The sequence below is a fragment of the Siniperca chuatsi genome, linkage group LG13 (genome assembly GCF_020085105.1).
Source record: "Siniperca chuatsi isolate FFG_IHB_CAS linkage group LG13, ASM2008510v1, whole genome shotgun sequence".
Classification (NCBI taxonomy): Eukaryota; Metazoa; Chordata; class Actinopteri; order Centrarchiformes; family Sinipercidae; genus Siniperca; species Siniperca chuatsi.
Window position 1 is genome coordinate 27623433 of NC_058054.1, and position 17730 is coordinate 27641162.

Consider the following 17730-nt stretch of genomic DNA (forward strand, 5'->3'; position numbering starts at 1 on the left):
AGGGTCTGACGGTTTGCTTCGTTTGGGTCCCTGCTCATGTCGGAGTAGATGGAAATGAGGATGCTAATATACTGGCCGAGCAATCACTCAGATCACAAACAGTAAACATGAAAATTCCGCTTTGTAAAGCTGAGGGTAAAACAATCATAAAGAGACAAATGCAAATAGTATGGCAAGAATACTGGGACATAAATGATACAGGAAGACATCTTTATAATAAACCAAAAACAGGTTGGGTTGGGAAGAAGGCTGGGCAGGAACCGAAAGGAAGAGGCAGACATTACCTGTCTCAGGATAGGACATACTGGACTTAATAAGACACTTCATAAAATAGGTAAACCCCCAAAGGGTAGATGCACACACTGGGCATCCTGAATCTGTCCTGTGCTGCTGGAGTGCAGGAAGGAACTGACATCCGCGTTAAAGAAAGCTAAGCTAAGTTTCACTGTAGGGAACATACTTGGAGATGTGGCTCAGGGAATATACAGTCACCTAATTAAATACTTGAAGGAAACAGGGTTAATAGAGATCATTTAATCATGTTTTTATTTTGTTTTGTCTTTTTATTTTCTTTATCTGCCAAGCTACTGTTCCACACTCCAGTCCGGTAGGTGGCGGTAATGCACCTGCAAGCTGGATGCCAACCGCCAATCAAAATAACAGAAGTTGTCCTGCTCTGCTGACGAACCACTGCCTGCTGTCAAAATTAACAGTAAGCTGCCTGCCTTCTCATTCATATTTTAGCCACTGTCTTGCTTCTGTCAGGTATTTTCCCTCTCGCATGCGAATAGGTTCTTGAAGTTCAAGCTGTAGGAACTCTTGAATTGCAACTTTGACCATCTAACGTTAGCTAAGTGTAGTAAACTAATATCGGCTAGCTAAAGTTTGAGGGGCAGACAGCCCTTAACCATACGACTTAACGCCGAGCTTAAGTTTTACGTGGTTTAACTACTTGTTGTTTTTAATTCAGTCAGCAACTGCATTTTTGTAGGTAACGCTAAACGTGAAGCCTTTGTCAAGACTTCACTTGTTTAGGCGTGTTCCTCCACAGCTCCCTTTCCCAGCACTTTCTCATTGTAGACATTCTGATAAAAGAAAAACAGTGGCTATGTTGTGTATGTGTGGTGTATCACCTCTCCATCTCTTTCCACACCCTCCTTAGGCATTATGGGTCGTGGCTATATAGTAGAAGATGCTGTGGAGGGATATCTGTCTAAACTATGTGAACAACAAGCAGGCCCAGTCACAGGCCTGCTTATTGGACAGGTAAGGTCAAATGCTAACATCTGTCTGCAGTTCAGCTTTTGCTCAGTGATCCCGTCCTGTTATTTGGTTGCCTTCCACCTCAGAATATAGCAGCAGACCAGATATAACAGTTTGCCATCAAAACAGCCAGATATCACTCACTGCAGTTACATTTTGGTCATAATGTAACCAGGAAATGGCCACTTCACCTGTAACACAGGACATCACCATACTGTACGAGCTGTAGAAAAAGTTCTGTTCAGCATGTAAACTGGTTAGTATATCTGTCAAGTAGTGTCAAGGTTTTGTTTGATGTATTGGAGTGTTGTATCTCATAATATGGCATGAAATGATGTGGAAGAGTATTTACTGTATGTTGAGTGAAGAGACAGTAATTGATATTTATGACTAAACATTTCAGAGCTCCACCCAAAGGGATTTTGTCGTCATGGCGACTCGGACGCCTCAAAGGGAGGAGCCTACTTTGGCAGCTGGAAAATCTCTGGACAAGGAGTGGGTGACTGAGCATGCTCGACAGGTAGGCAAAGAGGGATGAGGCCCTGTCCCAATACACACTCGTGTGGTCTTGAGTATTTGGGTGTGTATTAAAGTGTACTGCATGATAACTCATGGTGGGAAGGGTTTTTAGAACACACTGGGACATGCTTTGTTGATACAAGGACCTCATACAGTCAATGAATGATAATAAACAAAACAATAACAATAACAGAAAGACGGTGTAGTCCCTCATTCGTCCAGGAGTGTTCTATCGTAGAAAAGGTTTCAGTCGTAGTCATCTGGACACTGTTTTCAGAACAGGGAAACACCTCCAAAGGTGGTAGAGAATGACCGAGCCATGATCCTGTGGGACTTCCAGGACACTGTTTTTAGAATCAAGACGTTTGGCTCCCATCCGGAAGTCATTCTCAATTGTGAAAAAGGGACCGGGAACTCCAGTTGAGAATCCATTTTTCACAATTGAGAATGACTTCCGGATGGGAGCCGAAACGTCTTGATTCTGAAAACAGTGTCCAGATGACTACGACTGAAACCTTTTCTACAATAACAGAAAGACTTTCACTGCGTTGAAGTAGTTGTAAAATACATTACACATTATTGCGTCCATTGTTGTTAGACGGCAAACCTGAACAGCTAAAGTAGCAGCAAGACAACTGCGGTTGCCAGAAAAGGTGAAGTGTTTTGTCTGCAGGCTTTTAAACTGTTGTGATGGTGGAGCACATTTGCTACTGCTTTGATCTGTTTTCAGCTGTCCAGGATGCTGCCTGGAGGGCTGTCTGTATTGGGAGTCTTCATCATCGCTGATACTGATGCCAAGGACACACTAACCACACTCCGACAGGTGAGATTCATATAAACACACTGTATGTGTACATGGCGTACACACTCTTAAACAGGCTTAACAGGCTGTATAATTAAATATCATCTGCATAGCAGTAATCGGAGAAATCTTCAAAGTGACTTATTGTCTGCCCAAGGGGAAGCTTATACAAGGTGAAAAGAATAGGAGCTAGGACAGAACCTTGTGGCACACCACAATACATAGTTTCAAATGACGGAGCACAGTTACCAGCAGCAACTGAAAAACTCCTATCAAAAGGTAGGAAGAGACAAATGTGTTAGCCAACTATTACCTACTTACACATCCAGCAGACACAGAGCAACATTAGCAATCATATGGAGTCTAATATTCAATCCCTGTTTACATTAAATAAATGCTTTATGTACAGTGATGATCTGGCAAGGAAGCTCTGGAAAGACATTTACACATCACTTTTGCTTTGGTTATGTGCATGTACCTGTGAGAGTGTTTGATTCTTCTGTTCCTTGTGTGTGTGCTGTCTGTGTGTAGCTGGTTTTTGCAGTGGAGAACCTGATCTCCTCTGAGCGTCTGTGGAACCCTGCGGATGATGACGTCACAGACTGCGTCACACTGCACGTCAACCCCAAAACCAGAAAGTATCCTTTTGGACAGCCTTCTCATTGGATCAGGTAGCTACCAGATACTGTGTGTGGATATTCTTTAACCCCACATGTCAGAACTGTCTGCAGAACCTTTGACATCAAAGATCCCAAGGTAAGTTTCCATCTTTCATTTCTCAGAAAGCCACAGGTTCCATCTGCAGTCATTACACTTAAAGGTTCACCCCAAAATCAAAAAGCCATATTTTTCCTCTTACCTGTAGTGCTGTTTATCCATATAGATTGTTTTGGTGTGAGTTGCAGAGTTTTGGAGCTATCAGCCATAGAGATGTCTGCACATCTTGAATATAATGGGACTATATGGCATTTGGTGGTGTTTGGGGTTAAAGCGGCAAAAAAATACATTTGAAGGACTCAACAGCAAAGTCTCTTTGCAGAAATCATGACCCGGTTACTCAAGATAATCCACAGATTTTTGTGAGCTGTTTTACGTAGGAACTATTTTTTTTCTACCGATCGTTCCTATATTCCTTCAAAAAGTACTCAAGCCTTTAAATTTTTTCCTAAAATTTCTGTCTAAGCCTCAATTCAAAACTGGGAAGAAATGAGAAGTTTTTGTCACTGATCTACCCATAGCAAAGGAAAGCTGAAATGTTTTGAGTAAATAGATACTCAACTCTTTTACAGAAACACTCCAAAGGTCCATCCCGATTATTTTGAATGTCTTCAAGATTTCAACAACTTGGTTTGAGTTCACCTGGGGCCAAATCAGTTGACTGGGCATGATTTGTATCAGTAATTAAGGATTCAAGCTTGTGACTCATACTCATGTTGTTTTAACTGACCGAAGAGCCAACTCGGACATGTCAAATGATCTCGGACTTGACATGATATTAAGATTTAAACATGGAGCATTGTGTTGTTATCAATCAAATCAATGTCATTGGCTGTTTCAGAGCATGGCCAAGCCTGCAGACTGGAAGTACCAATCAGGTGTGTGTTCCTCCTGGAGCATGGTGTCATGTTGTTTAAATGTGAACGTGTTGGTTCCACTACCAGACAACAGAACCGGTGCAGAAAACATGGATAAATGTCTTAAGGTTAGCGTGCACACACACACACACAAATCCATTTTCAGAAACTTCAGTGGAACTGTTCTTAGGTCATGCTTTGTTTCAGGAGGGACTAAAAGTGTGGGCACACCAGATTCAGAGTGGAGTTTGTTTGATCGACGGAAAAAAGCTGCCAGAGGACGCAGAGCTCACAGCCGGACAGGTTGTATAAATCTAATCAACACTGAGAAAACATAAAACCTGTATTTACCTAAGGGAGGTTGCTACTAAACTATATTTTTGGAGCCTTTCTCAAGGGCACATGTATTATTTACTTCCTTAGGCCATGTGCAGAGTGACAATTGGGCTGTCTCATAGTGTTAAAACTTTTTTTTAATATAACTTAGTATTTTTTGTGTCGGAGCCTTCAAACTCATGCATCTATTACCAAAAAAAGTTGTACTATTTTCTGCATTTAGAGTTTTACCAGTGTACCACCAAATTTCAAACTGCAACTGTCAGAAAACTACAACAAGTTATCATAATCTCTGTCGTAAAACAGTGACATCACTCTCTCTCCTTGTCCCTTTTCTTGCTGCAAGTAAGTGTAGGACAATTCATAAATAACTCAGAGATACTGTAGGAGTGATTTTAGTCCTAGGTCCTCCTCCACTCAAAAATGTTTTTTTCTTATTGTTACTTTGCTTGGATGTTTGACCTTCATTGTGCAGAATGATGTCTGCGCAGAGTTTGACACTAGAGCGTCGTTTTCGCATTTATCTGCTGAAGAGGGAAAGTTTCTCTGTGCTCACCTTAATTCTCAGTTTAAGGCGTGTCGGTACGAGCAGGATTTGTGACATGGCTTCATCATGAACAATAATAATAAACATTCGTATAGCACTTTATCTTGATACTCAAAGTGCTGACAGTGAAGGGGGGAAACTCACCACCAATGTGTAGCACGGCAGCCATTTTGCACCAGAATAGAGCCAGTTACACTGGGGAATGATTAAGTGGCCAGATGGAGAGAACCTGGTTGGGAATTTTGCCAGGACAATAGTGAGTCCGGACCTCAGTTTAACGTCTCATCCGAAGGACGGAGTACTAGCCCAGACCACACCTGCTTAGCTAAAGTCATTCAGCAGAAACAGGGTACATGTTGGTGTGGCTGCTGGCTTACACAAGTGTGATGACTTGAAACCTCCAGGTCATATACACCAAGAATGGACTTTTCAGTGAAGCAGGAGGTGTTTTGTGTCCAGCAGTTAAACTTTTAAAACGAAAAATATTTGCATATTCATAGATTCTGCACTTTGAGGGAGAAGGAATAGATGTACTTTTAATAATTTCTAACTAGGCAATTGAACTTTTTTGTGGAAAAACTAAATCAGACAGAAATCATTATTCCAGGCAGAGTATTTTACATGTCTTTAACTTTCCTTGGAGTGATTCTGAGACGCTCGGTATATATGGGCCCTGACCTTCCCTGGGCTGATACAGGTTAAAAAACTGTGTTCAACACAGACTGCTGTAACTTAACGATATAAGTAAATATGATATACTAAAACCTCAAAGAACTACATGTAACTACAATAATGAATCTAACTGATTCTCTGACTGCGTGAAAGAGAGGAGTATAATTCTAACTTAGTGTGTCTGATATTTCTCTGTAGAGGAGGAATGTGAGACAGACATACACAGCTCAGCTGCTCATCACACCGGTAAGAGACATAAACACACACACACACACACACACAGTTGTCATAACAACTACACGGCACAAGAAGGAATAGTTTTGTTGTCTACCACTTTTGAAAATTTAAACATTTTATTAATATTTATTTTAAAGACCTCAATTTTTCCATTTCTCACTAAAAATGAATTGCACTGTATTGTATATTGTATAAGCACTATATATTATATAAATGTATGTATTGCCGATGACTCCATTGTTAATGCTGTTTCAGGTAAAATGAGTGATTATGGCTGGAATGAAGCTACTAAATCAAGTTGGCTGTTGTACATGCTGGTCTTAAAAGAGGACCATGATTTCCTGTGTGTTAGGATGACCAGAGGTTAACAGATGTGGTCCAGCAGTGTGGAGGCAGTGTGTCAGTCAGTGAAGCAATCCACAGCAGAGCTTACCTACACAGCAACAAACCAAAGGCCAAACTGGCCGAGAAGGTAATGCTTTAATTCAGTAAACAATGTCAAATGAAACCGAACGAACAATCCATCATTTTGTCATGAAATCTTCAATGTGGACAGCTGCTGAAGAGGGATGTGGTTTCTACGGTGGCCACAAGGGTTCAGATGCTGTTGGAGGAGCTGCTGATGTCAGAGGAGGGGAGCAAGGGCAGCAGGAGAGACAAACAACAGACAGGTACACACACACACACTGCTCTGGGTGGGTTTAGGGTCAACCAGTCCCAGCGAAGAGGTGGGATTTGTATGCTGATAGGAAGATCTGCATTGGAAGCGCAACTGTGGCCAAATGTTTACCTTACTTTACAAAATCCAGTTTACCAACAGTTAAATACAAGTGTTACAGTGCTGGGTGAAAAATACACAAAGATAAATGTATATCTTGATAGGGAAAGTGAAAATAGTTAAGTGAAAATTACGGAATATGCCCTCTGTATCCAACTGCAGTTGTGAAGCCCAAACAAAAGGAAATAATACCTCAATGTGCTTCCAACTGATGTTAAAGTAAGACTATATAACTTTATTAAAAAGAACATTTTCCTTCTACAAATGAAAAGTTGATTGAATAATTTATGATGGCTAATGTTAGCCAATGTTAGAAAACTTTTAAATATATAGGTATAATTTAAATATATAGATATAATAGATAAATATTGCTGTTTAACTGACATTACGGAGTCAGTTCACTGACTTTATTACTCTTTGTTTTTACCTGTGCTACTGTTGCACCATGTCACAGGGAAAACCTTCAATGGTTATATCACAACAATAAAACAAGAAGTAAACACCATATCTCACCCAGTACAGTGCTTGTCCACTCGCAGTGTGGTCGGACCGGATTTTGCCAGGTCGCATGGCTAGTGGGATAACAACAATAAGTTGTAAATTATACAGCGTATACATTACCTTCTATTATTGTCCTTACTCTCACTGCAGCCAAGTAGTAAGCTCTGTATTATTTTGCTGTGTATTTATATAAACAAGGGTAAAAACGCTAGCTAATATTAGCAGTTTTGCAGGTCACAGTTCAATCAAATTGAACTCCGAGCAAAGTGAACAAGGCAGAATCAATACGCAACTGGGAAAAAATACATCTTGCCCACTTCCTCATTCAAATGAATGGGGAACAAATTTCTGTCTGACCGCACCTTCAGTCAAGTCACCTAATGATTAGAGCAACTGACTCAAGAGATAGCCTAGTTGGGAAATGAAGGGAAATTTAATGTGCCATTACCCTGTAATTGCCACTTGTGGCAGCAGTGACTGCTGTTTGCTTAATTTACATAGTCTCACTTTAGTGTCTTTATTGATGACCACAGTAACATTAGGCAGAAATTCCGTATCATATTCCTAAATATGCTCCTCTCACTGTACCTCTGATTCTCTATGTCTCTCCTTTAGAGCAATTTTGTCTCCCTCGTCGCATCTTCTATCCAGTAAAAGTGAGCGGGCCAGTGTGTGTGTGTGACTACCAGTTCAGTGACGAGGGCCTGTCCGAGGTGACTGACAGGCTGAAGGAGATGCTGGACATTGACGCAGCCGAGGAAGACTTGGATACCAGGCAGGAAACGCCTGCTGAAATCAGAGAGAGAGATGTTGCAGCAGGTAGGGACAGAGTGTATGTCTGCACAGTATCTACCATGTGGTTCATGATTTCAGTTTATAAAGTAGGATTTTCTCACCAAAACAAATTTATTTTAGAGCACATTGGGATAGAAATACCAATTTTCATTCTCTTTTCTCTTCTCACATCATTATTTAAATGCTCACTAGAACGATAATCAGGGTTTTGCCATAAAGACACCACCACAATGTGATGTACAAACCTTATATCTACTTGCACTAACCCCATGTGGACATGATACTTTATTTCACTTATAATAGTCAAATATATAATAGTCAAATATCAGGCTTTCCACCATGTGATTCACTTTGGGGCAGTGGAATTGGAGATGAAGTTTATATTGAGACTGGTGACGGCATCAGCTGTGAACAGCTAATAGTCACATTTCTAAAAACTGCTGTTGTTAAATTTTGCTCCTGAGCAATATTTATTATATCTTTCATCTATATAAACCATAGTTATTACCCACTGTCTTCGAAAATGTATTTAATTTGTCAAAGAATGTTCTCCAGACATGTTTTAAAAAAAATACTCTGCTTTGAATAATAATTTGTGTCTAATATGGTTTTTCCACTAAAATATTTCCTTTACCTACTTATAAATTCTTAAAATTACATCAAGTTCCCACATCACATCAACTCTGCACATATATTATTTTGCACAGTGAAGGTCAAACATCTAACTGAACTAACATTAAGCAAAACACATTTTTGAGTGGAATGGGACTTTATCCTTTGCTGTCCAGTGCACATTGTCAAACACTTTTCTCAGACTGGGGAAACACTGCATTAATACTTTTAGCCACTTTATTCTTACAGGCCCAAATCAGTAAAGCACAGAAAGTTTTTTGTTGGAGAAACCTTAGTTTTTGGCCATGTATACACCTAAACCAATCTCTAAGAGGGTTTTTACATGTGCATGGGCATGACAAAGACTTCAGACAGGGATAATATCCCTGCCTGATTTCCATTTTGAACCAGTTTTTTTTTTCCACTAACCAGGTTTTGAGATACTATATTTTTGTTGTAAATTATTGTATGAAGTTGTGTGTTCTGTCTTTCCAGAGCCCACTGTGGGAACTATTGAAGCGCTGGAGCCCAGGAGGAACAACTACATTGGTAAAACACTTTCTACTGTAACACCTACAGTTAGGTCTAGAAAGATTCTCATCACTATAACAGTGTACTATAAAGTAAAGCAAAGAACTTCTGCCACCTCTTTAAAATGGTCTATTTACGACATAGTTAACTCGTGGTGGTACATGCCAGATTGATTAACTTTGTTGACTATGGAGTTGATAAATCCCTCTTAACAGCCGTTATAATTAGATCTCACAAGCATACAGCAGACATATTTGCGTACGGTGTCGTTTTGGGCTACACCTTTCCCAGCATGCACTGTGCAGGGAATTGCTTTCTTCTTATAGAAGAGTGAAGGCGGCAGAATTGAACACTTGTTAGATTGTGTTGACTTTTTTACAGTGCGTGTTAGTGTTGGGGCCTAATCTGGCAACAAGTACAGTACTAAAATACTACTACTACTATAAGATACCAGTCACACTTTTTAATTTGTTACGAATTAACTACTTGACATTACAACAGTTAAGGTATGATGTGTGTTCATGTTTATGCCAGCACTGTCCTCATTTTCCTCTGTGTTGTTTAGGTGTTGCCATGGCTACTACTGTCGCCCTACTTGCCACTGCTGCCTCGATGCTGTATCTCAGTGACATTTAATACACACACATGCACACACCAAATAAAGTATTTGTTTGTAACATTTCTACAAAGTGTATGTTGGTTTAATCAAAGTGCAGTAGTGCAAACATTTAGGATCATTAATTTAACTGATTGCAACCTGTTAAAAACGATGTTCCTGATATTTTTATATTAACAATGTCCATCCATCCATCCATTTTCTACCGCTTGGTCCCGTTAGGGGTCGCGGGTGACTGGAGCCTATCCCAGTGACTTTGGGCCTTAGGCAGGGTACACCCTGGACAGTGGCCAACTCGTCGCAGGGCTAACACAGACACAGACAAGGACAGACAACCATTCACTCTCACATTCATTCAATACGGGCAATTTAGAGTTATCAATTAACCTACACATGCATGTCTTTGGACGGTGGGAGGAAGCCGGAGAACCCGGAGAGAACCCACGGTAACACGGGGAGGACATGCAGACTCCACCCAGAGAGATTGTGTGATGTTAATCTGGTCCGGGAATCGATCCCACGAACCCACGATCTCCTTATTGGGAGGCAGGAGCTTTAGCCGCTCTGCCACCGTGCACCCCATATTAACAATGTTTTAAATTATAATGTATAATGTGAAAGGGGTCGCTCATAGTGACAAACACATAGAGAATTATAACCAACTCTACAGGTGAGAGAAATCATTAGAGCAGATAATCAGACCAAGGGAGGTGTACATTGAGAGGAAAAAGGGACCAAGCATTGATCCTTGCGGTACCCCAGTGGAAAGAAAGTCTATGATCGTCCTGTGAGGTAGGACTCAAACCAGAGTAGAGCTCGTACAGTGCCTGAGATTGCACGCTCTAGAACCCCACCCCACCACCACCACCACCACTCCAACACACACCCGCCAAGATTTCCAGCTCCTAAAACTGTGATTGTAAAATAATGTCATTTTGAGTCACCACTATGTCCCTAAGCTGTCCAAAGTACTGAAATAAGAAATGGATAGAAAATCCATAATTACTAATGCTCACTTTGGCAAAAACTGTAGGTACGGGTAATGGAGTGACTAAGAGCTGCTGCTGCAAATATAGTCAAACCAAGTCAGTAATGAATGGCACTTTCGTATGACAAACTAGATTCAATAATCTTATCATGTTCAACATTAGAACGTTAACGTCAGTTAAGTTGCTTGCCATAATGGAGCTAGTGCACTTATTCCTTAATTTTTTTCAAGTAAATGCAGTTCATCACACGTCGTTATTGGAACAACCAATGTAGTTTACATTCTAGTCCTCATCTTAATTCATATCAAAGAGCTGCAGATGCACCGTTGCAGTGTTAACTAAACAGTGTTACGTTTGATTTGAACTTACCTACATAGCGAACTCTCCCATTCTCTCCTAGGAACCTCTCTTGGTTCTCCTCTTTAGGCCAAAACCCAACAATGATATCATCGTCCATGGCAATGTTTTACTGTGGACATCATCATATGCAAATTCAGTAGACATCGACCAACCCTAGCGCAGCTTGACAGTTTATTCCTAGTGGGTTTTAGTAAAGGTCTGGTGGGGACTTAAAGAGTAACTTAACACCCCTTGAAAATCTTGTTTTTGCTGACCTCCAGTGGTTTAACTTCTCACCTTGCTGCAGTGATGTACAGGTGTACTCCCAAACCCCGTGACATCATTCTTGGGTGTTATAGGTGCACTGAAGCCAGTGTTGGGAGTAACATGCGTTGCCGTAATTCCACTATTTTTGGCGGTAACTAGACATGTAACTAATTACTTTTTCAAATCAAATAACGCAATTACAATTACTGAAATTTAAATGGGCTCGTTACTCTACTTTTGTCTTAGCTGAAAATAGTGGACAACAGAGGACAGCAGACAAACGCAGCCTATTACCCGGATTTTCCGGTTTATGAACTAACGTCACTCGACCTTATGGTGGCGCAAGACAGTTCAGGCAATGTGAGCTTGCTTTTCATAATAGTGTTTGTAATGTTTCTAATATAAACTGAAGAAACATGAGTTCGCTCAGTTAAGATACATCCAGCTTCGTGTGAGTCTTCTTCTACTAAATCCTACTGTCTAAGTGTACTTTACAGGTAGGAACGCTAGTCGTTGCTGCCCTCTGGTGGTCGGGAGTATTAATAACTTCTATCATTGATAATGGGTACAATGATAGATATAATTTGACAGATGTCACTAAAATAATATAGCTATGTGTGCATTAATAAGAGAATTGATGCAGACAAAGTAATACAAAAGTTACTTTCCCTAATAACTCAATACTTTTATATGCAGTAATTGGTAAAGTAATTCAATTACTTTTGAGAGAAGTAACTAGGAACTGTAACTAATCACTAAATTTCAGTAACTTGCCTAACACTGACTAAAGCACACTTCTGACCCACCCAACCACAACTATCAGTGGTGCTGGGTCTGGTCAGGTCAGAAGGTGAAACAGGCTTGAAACTTTAAACCAGAGAGGGCAGCAGAACAATGATTTTCAGCCTGTTGTTAAATTACTCTTTAAGCCGTAAAACTGCAGTGTCAGTGCCCAAAGATCAATAATTATTATTTGATTAGAAAATAAATGATTGTCTATATTGACATCCATCTGTTTATGTGATCACATGAGTCTGTACACACACACACACACACACCCATTCTGCATCCAGACTGTCAGAATGGGAATATTTTAGCCATGATCACTTCCTGTTCATTGATTGATTATAGCTGTTTTAAACACATGCTCCTTCAATCAAGGGTGTAACATTGGTTAGAAAAGTGGGAGGGGGCACAATAAAGCGGGGGTTTGCTCCCCATAAAATGGATTTGAATACCATTTTCTGCATTTCTACATGCTTTTATTATATCCTCAGCTACTTGAAAGCAACACATTATGATTAAGATGGCTATCATGCTTAGTTTAATCATTCTACCAGAGAAGTGGTAAATATACATCAGAAAAATGTCTTACTCTCTGCATGTTTAACCCAGAACCCTACTGAACATCACATGCTGTGGTATTCAATTAGGGATGTAAGCTAAACTTTGAAGAATGGGACTGGTAGATCTATGGCACATTATTTATGGCACTGTCAACAGAAAATGTTCCATTTGCAACTTCAATCACAACATATAAGAAATGTATCAAAATATGAAATACATACAGTGGTGTGCAAAAGTGTTTGCCCCCTTCCTGATTTCTTATTTTTTTGCATGTTTGTCACACTCAAATGTTTCAGATCATCAAACAAATTTAAATATTAGTCAAAGATAACACAAGTAAATACAAAATGCAGTTTTTAAATGAAGGTTGTTATTATTAAGGGAAAACAAAATCCAAACCTACATGGCCCTGTGTGAAAAAGTGATTGCCTCCTAAACCTAATAACTGGTTGGGCCACCCTTAGCAGCAACAACTGCAATCAGGCGTTTGCGATAACTTGCAATGAGTCTTTTACAGCATTGTGGAGGAATTTTGGCCCACTCATCTTTGCAGAATTGTTGTAATTCAGCCACATTGGAGGGTTTTCGAGCATGAACTGCCTTTTTAAGGTCATGCCACTGTTACGGACAGATAGGCAGGGGACACCGAGATGGAGACAAAATGTTCTTTATTAGATTACAGCCAGCTAGTACAGGTGTGCAGGTATGGAGAGAGGGAAGTCTGTAGGAGGGAAGGCTCGCTGGAGAGGGAGATCGTTGGAGACAGGAGATCGCTGGAGAAGTGTTATGGTGAGTAGTATAGGGAGTCCTAGTTACAAACGAGGTCGGACCCAGACTGAGGTGAGTGCAGGGCTTTTATGCAGGCTGTGATTGGGAGCTAATGGGGAGCAGGAGTGTGATGGGGAACAGGTGTGGATGATTAGTAGGTTGTGGAGCCTGGCGTATCTGTGACAGCCACAGCATCTCAATAGGATTCAGGTCAGGACTTTGACTAGGCCACTCCAAAGTCTTCATTTTGTTCTTCTTCAGCCATTCAGAGGTGGACTTGCTGGTGTGTTTTGGATCATTGTCCTGCTGCAGAACCCAAGTTCGCTTCAGCTTGAGGTCACGGACAGATGGCCGGACATTCTCCTTCAGGAGTTTTTGGTAGACAGCAGAATTTGTGGTTCCATTTATCATAGCGAGTCTTCCAGGTCCTGAAGCAGCAAAACAGCCCCAGATCATCACACTACCACCACCATATTTTACTGTTGGTATGATGATCTTTTTCTGAAATGCGGTGTTACTTTTACGCCAGATGTAATGGGACACACACCTTCCAAAAAGTTCAACTTTTGTCTCATCAGTCCACGGAGTATTTTCCCAAAAGTCTTGGAGATCATCAAGATTTTTTCTGGCAAAAATGAGACGAGCCTTAATGTTCTTTTTGCTCAGCAGTGGTTTTCGTCTTGGAACTCTGCAATGCAGGCCATTTTTGCCCAGTCTCTTTCTTATGGTGGAGTCATGAACACAGACCTTAACTGAGGCAAGTGAGGCCTGCAGTTCTTTGGATGTTGTTGTGGGGTCTCTGAATGGCTGAAGAAGAACAAAATGAAGACTTTGGAGTGGCCTAGTGGAGATAAGTTGAGCAAACTGTTTGCGAATGTTTATTCAACATCTGTTGCATAATAGCTGAACCTCATATACAGTAGATTCAGATGTGAATTTGATACAGCATTCTAGTGAGGCTTACAGACGAAGAAGAAGAACAAAATGAAGACTTTGGAGTGGCCTAGTCAAAGTCCTGACCTGAATCCTATTGAGATGCTGTGGCATGACCTTAAAAAGGCAGTTCATGCTCGAAAACCCTCCAAAGTGGCTGAATTACAACAATTCTGCAAAGATGAGTGGGCCAGAATTCCTCCACAGCGCTGTAAAAGACTCATTGCAAGTTATCGCAAACGCTTGATTGCAGTTGTTGCTGCTAAGGGTGGCCCAGCCAGTTATTAGGTTTAGGAGGCAATCACTTGATCACTTCACACAGGGCCATGTAGGTTTGGATTTGGTTTTCCCTTAATAATAACAACCTTCATTTAAAAACTGCATTTTGTGTTTACTTGTGTTATCTTTGACTAATATTTAAATTTGTCAAACATGTGTGACAAACATGCAAAAAAATAAGAAATCAGGAAGGGGGCAAACACTTTTCCACACCACTGTATATATTTTAAGAAGTCACATACTGTCAATAGTTTTATAAAGATCACTGTAAATGAATGTTTGCTTTTGTTTATGTGTTTAAGTCCAGTGTCTAGTACTCTTTATTATGAGGAATACCATCTCATTGTCTTAAATTTAATGGCTCACAGGAACATAATCCTTCTTACACTCTCCCTCTTTTACATTTTAACATGATTGTAGGAGCTCAGTATGTTGCTGTAAGCTACTGAGATGACCTGGTCGACACGCTCCGCTCTAGTCTGATGTGATTGTACTACCATTTGCTGTGTGTTGCGTTCAGTACAGAATCTCCAGGCTGTTCTTCGGTTGCAGAATAATAATCTATTTCTTTATTGTTTCTGCTGTAAAGATGAATACAGTCCATTTCCACTGATAAACCAAACACACAACTTACAGCGTGACAAACAAACCCTTAGCGCCCCAGTGGTCAAAGACCCTTTTCCCTTCTGGGGTCAAACACCTGACGACAACAGTGACCCTGCTACCTGTATACCTGAGCCCCAGAGACCAGCACAGCGACACCCAATGTACACACAGTGAATAACAATTCAATTCTGGCCATTCGAACGACGTACTGTACTTGGCTCCTACAATGAGTCAATGAATCAATGACAGACAGAGATCAGTTAATCATAACTGCTGCTGGCGACATTACCACTCTAGTCACAAACTGCGACTCACAGCGCAAGAGTGGGTCCACTTGATTACTATCCCGGCGTATGCTGGTGTCGCATCAGCTGGGCGGAGTTTGTCATCAAATGAATGTAAAATAAGCACATCATGACCCGGCAGTCGTAGAGTAATCAACAGTGGTGGAAGTATTCAGATCCTTTACTTAAATAAAAGTAGCAATACCACACTGTAAAAATACTCCATTATAAGTAGAATTCATGCATTCAAGTGCACTAATATTAAATCTAAGAGTATGTAAGTGTTATGCGCAAAATGTGAGTCAAATGAGTCAAACATACTGATACATATAAACAAAAGATAACGTGGTAAAACTAGATACCAGTTTTCCAATTACATAACCCACCTCCCTTTTCCATTGTGGGGGATAATAACAGCTGAGGAGTAGCTTTAGTTTGGAAATGACTAAAACATGTATGCTGCATGCATAAAATTACATGACAACTCAAATTCTGAACCTGCTTTGGGCAAATCAAACTCTCTCTCTCTCTCTTTCTCCATGTCTCTCTCTCTCTCTCTCTCTCTCCATGTCTCTCTCTCTCACCATGTCTCTCTCTCTCCATGTCTCTCTCTCTCTCTCTCTCTCCATGTCTCTCTCTCTCTCACCATGTCTCTCTCTCTCTCTCCATGTCTCTCTCTCTCTCCCTCTCCATGTCTTTCTCTCTCTCTCCATGTCTTTCTTTCTCTCTCTCTCTCCATGTCTTTCTCTCTCTCCATGTCTCTCTCTCTCTCACCATGTCTCTCTGTCTCCCTCTCCATGTCTCTCTCTCTCTCTCTCTCTCTCTCTCTCTAACGTTCCCGCCAGTGTAGCTGGAAGGTTCGTAATTCTACATTCCAAAGCTGCTCATTTTTCACAGGTGTCCAGGAAGGCACACCTGCCGTCCCAGTCTACATATAATTCCTCGCCATAGCGATATTGATGCTCAGAAAATATTACCCATCTTTTGTTTAACATTACATGCCGTAACGTTAGCTATCTTACATGAAAACAATGTTAGGCTAACGTTACACTATGTAAAATGAAGTTATGGGATTGCGAAATTTAATAGAGTTTCTGTGGACTACCAACTATAATTATAACACAAGCACACAAGACAACTTACACTCATTGGTGGGCACGTACTGCCGCCGATGGCACCAGATGTCGGGGCGGGAGGATGAAGGTCGGGCGGGACATCGTCGGTTCGGCCCCATTCACCAGTAACAGCGGGTTATCAGTGAATCCCAGTTGTCTCCGATGAAAGTTTGTAAAACTCAGGTGTAAAATGTTCACTGCAGAGGTGATCCTCAGCTCTCCATCAAGGTGGCTCTTCACAAAATCATTCCACCTCTCCTTGATCTCATCATTCTTGGGAAATTTAAATAAGGAGACCCAGCCTGCGGGAGGAAGGCATAGCTAGCTAGCAACCTGTAGGCTGTAACTAACGGCAATGACTGTAACTCCCGATTGAGCGGTGAACCACTGATGCTAATGCGCTCTAGTTATTATATAGTGTTAGGGGAGGGGCCACGCTCGGTGGCTCCAGTGCGTCATCAAGCCATGATTTCAGCCCCGCCCAAAAAAATCCTGAACACAAAAACTGAAAAACTGTTTAACGGTCTAACTCCACAATTCAGTGCGACATAGTTAACAGTCTTTGTAAAATGTTTTAAGCAATACATTTCTAACATTTAGAATGTTTTTAGAAACTAATTTCTGAATTTCCTTTACACGGACTTTAAAGTATCAAAAGTAAAAGTACTCATAATGCTGAATAATGATCTCTGTGTTTTATTATCATATATTACTGGGTTATTATTACTGATGCATTCATGCGTAATTAGCATTTTCCTGTTGTAGTTGGTCGAGGTGGAGCTGATTTGAACTATTTTATATACTGTTGGGTAGTTTAATACATTTTACCTACAAAACATACAATGAACTTATAAAACATAACAATGCATCACGTTTTATAAGTTCAACATATGTTTTGTAGGTAAAATTCATGAAGAATCGAGTAAGAAAGATGAGACAGAAGAAGACTGAGAGAGGGACAGAAAAGGTAAAAACTGCGAGACATGTCTTCATTACTGCTACAACGCCTTCTGGACCTCA

The 17730-nt window shown here is 40.7% G+C and overlaps 1 protein-coding gene across 3 annotated transcripts; it reads left to right on the forward strand.

Moving 5' to 3' along the window:
- On the forward strand, positions 1-9850 carry odr4 (odr-4 GPCR localization factor homolog). 3 transcript variants are annotated; one of them, XM_044218466.1, is made up of 15 exons: positions 1-334; positions 585-712; positions 1163-1266; positions 1667-1783; positions 2513-2605; positions 3116-3222; positions 3304-3340; positions 4143-4286; positions 4366-4461; positions 5912-5959; positions 6303-6422; positions 6507-6621; positions 7845-8048; positions 9132-9185; positions 9733-9850. In XM_044218466.1, the coding sequence occupies exons 3-15, from the start codon at positions 1168-1170 to the stop codon at positions 9801-9803; spliced, it is 1305 nt and encodes a 434-aa protein (XP_044074401.1). In that variant the 5' UTR covers positions 1-334; positions 585-712; positions 1163-1167; the 3' UTR covers positions 9804-9850. The 3 variants fall into 3 exon arrangements, with proteins under 3 accessions (XP_044074401.1, XP_044074402.1, XP_044074403.1); XM_044218467.1 differs by having other exon boundaries at positions 42-712; XM_044218468.1 differs by lacking the exons at positions 1-334; positions 585-712 and adding an exon at positions 747-765.
- Positions 9851-17730: the final 7880 nt, after the last annotated feature.